Genomic DNA, 6,000 nt, shown 5'->3' with positions numbered 1-6,000 from the left:
TTCATTAACATAAAATCATTGAGTTTATTGTAAAAATGAAAAAATAACACATTGAAACCACTTATCCTGAAGCCTGTAATTATGTACATAACTCACAGTGCATACAATAATGACATGGTCAAATGTTGAACTTTACCTATTGGCATCCCATCAGGAGACATCTTTTACATTGTAAGCCCTCACGGGCAGGGCCCTCCTTACCATCTTGTCTTGATTGTAATTGTATTATAATGTCTACCTTATACTGTAAAGCGCTGCTCAAACTGTTGGCGTTATATAAATCCTGTATAATACTAATAACAGAATCTCAAAATATACAATGAAGCAATCGCAAGGTGGTCCTGATTGTCGATTCAACAAGTAATATACTGTATGCACAAATGATCGTGTTGAAAAGACAAATAAATGTAAATGCTCAAACGCTGAATTACATGTTATCTTCCCAGATTTAGAGCTGTAATGCCTCTGAAGTATTAACGGTGGACACACAATATATGTTCAGATTGGAATCGCAGATAACAGCAGAAGCGCAAAATGTAGAACGTATTGTATCATACAATTCCGCAGTTGTCGGCGACACCATCTCAACACAGGGATATCAGAATGTACAAATTAGCAATCAGTAAAATACTCATGAATGCACAAGCATAAGCTGCATATCTGTCAATCCAATCAACAAAATAGAAACAGGTAATATTTGTATACATATACGGTTTATTTGATCGACTGTTGTGCAGCTTGTGCATGCGTGTTCATGTCTATTTTATAATTGCTTATTTGTAAATTTTGCCTTCTGATGTAATGCCGATAGGCGGACCAAACATTTGACCATATCATGAATGTCTACACTGTGAATTACGAGTTATGTACACAATTTCAGACTTCTATGGATAAGTGGTTTTCATGGGGGTTTTATGGTAAGAAGTTGTTACATAGTTACTTAGTTAGTCAGGCTGAAAAAAGACACAAGTCCATCGAGTTCAACCACACAAGTCCATCGATATTCTGTGATACTGGTTTATTGACAGACATGGAGTACCCTCTGAATAAAGGTCTTTTCATTTTCACCTTTTAAGTTGCATTAGTGAAATAAATGAACTTTGCACGATATTCTAATTATTCGAGTTTCACCTGTATATCTGTATCTGTAACTGAAGCTCTTCCACATAAGGTCACTTTTTTATTTTAGGATTACTAGTCCATTAGCCTCTGTTCTAAGGCTAATTACCATTTATAAAGGTAATCTGACAGGCTACTCATTACCTGGGCCCAGTCATAGAAGCAATAAACTCAAACCTTACTCACATCTTACAAATGTTTATTGGCGCCACAAGTAATATTGTTAAGCAGCCAGTTGATGCCCCCAGTGAATTCTGATTGGACACTAGCACAGCCTTCTAAATGGCTGTCCAAAACACAGGAACACAAGATGCATTTAAATATTTGTTGCATTTTCCAAATAAATAAAAAAACAAGTGTGCCTTTAGATAGACAAAGCAAAATCTTCCACTTCCTGGCCCCTTAAACAAGTGGCAAATATATAGAATATATAGAAAACCGACATGTCCTTAAACATTTCATTATTACCATACAGAAAACCAAAAGAAGTGATGCTAAACTAGCACCTAAAAGTTATATTTATAGCCTTTAACACATACTCTAAATTGCATTCATTTCAAAAGGAAGTTACCTTTTTACAGTACATAGAGGCTTTCCCTGTCCCACAGTTACAAAAAGAATCCCAAGTGCAAAAAAAAGAATTATCTGTAAATAATTGTGTGTTGTAAAATATTGGCATGTGAAAGCATTTGTGTTCAGTTTTGGATCATGGACCTAGTATAGCTAGGTCAGCAAAAATACTAGTTTGGCATGCCTTGCTCAAACAATTGTTTTGTGAGCCCAATTGTGTTACCAAGAAGGACTGACTTTAAAAAAAATATATATAACAAGACTTAAACTCCGGAAAAGCCAGTGGCTGGTCTGCATGGTCAATGCGCAAAGACTACACCATATATATTGACAGCTCTATGATAAAGTATTTCCACAGGTAACAAGGCCACAGAAAGAGAAGAGTCAGGTCTACATTTTAAAAATTAGATAGGAAAGTGAGCCTTATTTTTTGAAGGTACCCGTTTCATTCATGGCAAGGCAGAAGATCGCTGCATGTGGTGCTCCAAACTTGACCTGGAAAGATAAGTTCCGCTTTTGGAGTGCAACTGCTCTGTTAACACACAACCTCCGGATGAATTTCCTTCAGAGCTGTAAACTGGTTCCTCACACTTTTCAGGTCAGTCTCTATGGTTTCTCTGCATGGACAGTGCACAGTGTATGAGGCCAACAGCATAATGTTCTCTGTTGTCTCCACTTGACTTTCCTTTGGTTCAAAAGTGGTTTCCACTTGACTTTCCTTTGGTTCAAAAGTTGTGTCCTTTTGTGAGTCTGGCTCTTGACATGAGGTCAGCCATGCGTGTTTAAGACACTGGTCAGCCCGAGATCTCTTTCTGTGGAGAGAGGGCATTATAGAAGGTCATTCAAATATTCTGCATAAACTCTGACCTTTAAAAAGCATTCAAACAAAACTACAGCTTTGCTTTATCTATCTACTTTTTTATAATAAAATCCATTTAACATATAGTTGTGTTCTGATGTTATAGTTCTGAACTAGTGGATGTCAGGTGTTGTATTTCTTATGCCAGGAATTTCAGTTCTTATATGTAAATATATAAAGTGGACACCAACAGGTTACACTACCCATCAGCTGCCTACACCAGCAAGATATTTCCTTGGAGTCAAACAACCCTCCACACGTGAATTCCAATAAGACAATAACACCCCCCCCCCTCCAAATTCTCCCTAAAAGAGAAAATCCCTAAAATCATATGGGAACCCTTCTAGTGATATATATGCATTAGGTTCTGGGTCTGAACACTTATGTGGTAATTGTGAGCGGGTCTCATGCTTCATCATTTATTCATTTTAAGTTATGCAGAGTGCACCAGGAGGTACAGGAACATGCAAAGGTGGAAAGTAACACCCAAAGTGTTCAGGCAAACAGGAACAGAGTTGTAATTAATGTAAGAGGGATCTCCCTGTTGGAGCACCCAACATATATAACTGGCTTACTAACCTACGACAACCTATGACTAAAATATCACCTTTGCATGGACTGAACCCGTAATGCAGGGTGTGTCCATTATTCTGGTGTCGCAAAACATTGTAAAAAGACAGCACATCAAAAAGTTTTAGACTCACAGCAAAACGTTTTGCTTTTAGACTCTAACTAAATGCCTGTATGGAGTGCTGCCGAGCAGAGAAAGACAGAAGTAGGATTGATGGGGAAAGAGTCAGTCTTTTTTTTTTTTTTAGTAAAGCAGATAAGAATAGTCTGGGAACCATGTAAAAAGAGCCTAGACCTCTAGCTGCAGCTTGTTAAATGTAAATGTGAAATATTCATATGCAAAATGTCATATTTACCCGACAAAAATAATGAAACAATTAAAAAAATATATTATCTTTTATATTATCTAGTCCTAAACATTAAAAAAAATAAACTAAGTGCAAAAACACTAAGGATTCCATTAATATCAATAATTGTTTAACATTTTGATATATCAGATATCATCAGTCTCACAGTTTGCTCACCTCGGGTTCTTTATTAGAAGAGACCTAATGAAGTCAATCGCTTGTTCAGAGATCCCCTCAAACTCCTCCTGAAGGTACTCAATGGCCACTTGTGAGATATTGAGGAATGTCTCCTGCTTGTTGTCTCCCAAAAATGGTGACACTCCAGTAAGCATGACATAAGTCAGAACTCCAATACTCCTGTGTAATTGAAGAAAATGGTTAAACAGCATCCAGCCAGATTGCAGCCAGAATGCAGCCTTGACACATTCAGTACCTAGGTAAAGCTGTATAAGAGAAATAGTGTTTCCATTGCTGACTTTCTTCTGAAAATGCTAGTTGCCTGTTCTTCCTATCGTCTTGCTCCAATGGTTTCTGAGCTACTGACCAGGAGCAATTATTTACATCATAAAAGGCAGAGAAAAAAATAATAGTTCTTATCTCCATATATAGTTCAGGTCAGTGACTTGAGGTTTTGATGTCACTGACCTGATTTAGATGACATGACAGCTAAGCAAATAGCATTTTCAGAAGTGATCAGTAATGGCAGCTCTAACGTTTGTCTAATGAGAGTTTTCCTTCATTTTCCCACAGTTAACAACAATTACACTAAACTCAGTGGAAAATATTGTCCATTTGCTAGTTTAATTGACTATTCAGTTCTATACTGGGACAAAATGTAGCATATCCACTGACTAAAGTAAATATTGGTATTGTATGCCAATGGGACTGACAGAAGATCTGCAGCCCGCAGGAGCTCCCATCCATCTAAAGGCCTGTGTCAGTGGGCAAATTCAGTGTGCTTCTGTGGTCTTTAAAGCGGAACTAAATGCTCTTATCCTTTACAGCCAAGAAAGGCACCATCTTAGTCTCTATTTGCATTGCAGTTGCCCCTGTACTGCACAAGTGATCACCCATGACACCAGCCAGGGCTTGAAAGTTTGGTTGAGAGCTGAAATAAGCACACTGGCAACCTTGACAGCTAAATTAGTGGGTCTAGTTCTGCTTTAAGAGCTCATTGACAGGTGCATTCTGACCTGCAGCTGACCTCCTTCAAGGTGCACCAACCTCCTTCAAGCTGCTTTTGCATTCCCATCAACGTGTAAAGGGCTCGTTCACACATGCGTTGAGAATTTAGAGAGAAGGAAGGCTGATTATGGAGTTAACAAAAACAAAAAGTTCGCCCAGGGGCCTGGGCATTTGGGAAATATAAAGTGAGGGGACATTGGTGAAGTGGTGATTGTATTGCACAAATGTCCAATATATATATATATTGAATATACTCGTCACGGTGGATTGAAATGAAAACATTGAATTATTTCTCTATGTGCTATACAGTACATTGGGAATGGGTCTTTTTTTTTTTAAATCATATAAATGAAACAATATATGATATCATGTACTAATATATTAGGTAATATTTCCTGCAAACGTTCTGTTGCTAACAGTGGAAAGATATTACAAACATATGTTAATGTTAGTATTTTTTTTTTTTTTACTTTTCAAAAAGATTTTTATTAGGTTTTTTCAACATTTTCAAGGTAAGTTGTGACATCGGTACAATAATGTCTAAAACAAAGTACACATATGACATCAAGTAGATAGGAACTGGTCCTTCAGTAATAGCGCTGGTTACATTCAGAAGATATGCACAAATAAAAATATAATATCACTAGGATACTAACTGCTTAGACATTATAAGGAAGAACAAAAAACAAAAACAAAAAAGGAACAATTTATCCAAGTGATAATGAGGATAAATCAAGGGGGGGAATAATAGAGATTGGGGTAGAGAGAGGGGGGGAATAGGTAAGGGTGGGGTGAGCGCTTGCGTATACTATTAATGGATATAGTACCAAAAAAGGTTAAAGCCAGTTCGGAGACAATTTGTGTTAAAGGGTGACCAATTGATGATCAAATGACGGGGGTAGGAAATGGGTAACCCACGGTTCCCAAAGTCTTTCAAATTTAGACATCGTGTCGTGAAGGCGGGCAGTACGTTTTTTGTTATAGAATGTCCAATGTATTTTATTTCTAGCTTCTGATATTGACAGGGAGTCAGACAACCATGCTCTGGCAATAGTACGCTCGTCTGCAGACAACACGTATAGTATTAGCTTAAATTGCAAGGTGGTGAGACCTGTTGGCCTAATGTTAAGAAGTGCTTCTTGGGGAATTGGTGCTATATGTCTACCCATTAATACGGAGATAATCTTGTATATTTTGCGCCAAAAGGCAGCGACTATCGGGCATGACCACCACATGTGCAGATATGTACCACTAACCTGGCAGCCTCTGGTACATAGGCCGTCTTGGGCTGGCATGAAGTGTGCTAGCTGGATGGGGACTCTGTACCATCTAAGAAGTACCTTGTAATTG

The 6,000-nt window shown here is 37.9% G+C and overlaps 1 protein-coding gene across 1 annotated transcript in view; it reads right to left on the bottom strand.

The window, feature by feature from the left end:
• Window positions 1-1,982: 1,982 nt before the first annotated feature.
• The window catches only part of LOC108792987 (serine/threonine-protein kinase 17A-like), a 72,457-nt gene continuing 68,439 nt past the window's right edge, over window positions 1,983-6,000 (bottom strand). Inside the window, exons 6-7 of the mRNA XM_018563880.1 lie at window positions 3,643-3,822; window positions 1,983-2,501 (exon numbers count right to left, since the gene is read on the bottom strand). Of these exons, the coding sequence (XP_018419382.1) occupies window positions 2,225-2,501; window positions 3,643-3,822 (457 nt within the window). The 3' untranslated portion in view covers window positions 1,983-2,224. The remainder of the gene's footprint in view (window positions 2,502-3,642; window positions 3,823-6,000) is intronic.

This window comes from Nanorana parkeri, unplaced genomic scaffold (assembly GCF_000935625.1).
Source record: "Nanorana parkeri isolate BGI_ZX_2015 unplaced genomic scaffold, ASM93562v1 scaffold707, whole genome shotgun sequence".
Lineage (NCBI taxonomy): Eukaryota > Metazoa > Chordata > Amphibia > Anura > Dicroglossidae > Nanorana > Nanorana parkeri.
This window is presented reverse-complemented; position numbering and strand designations above follow the sequence as displayed.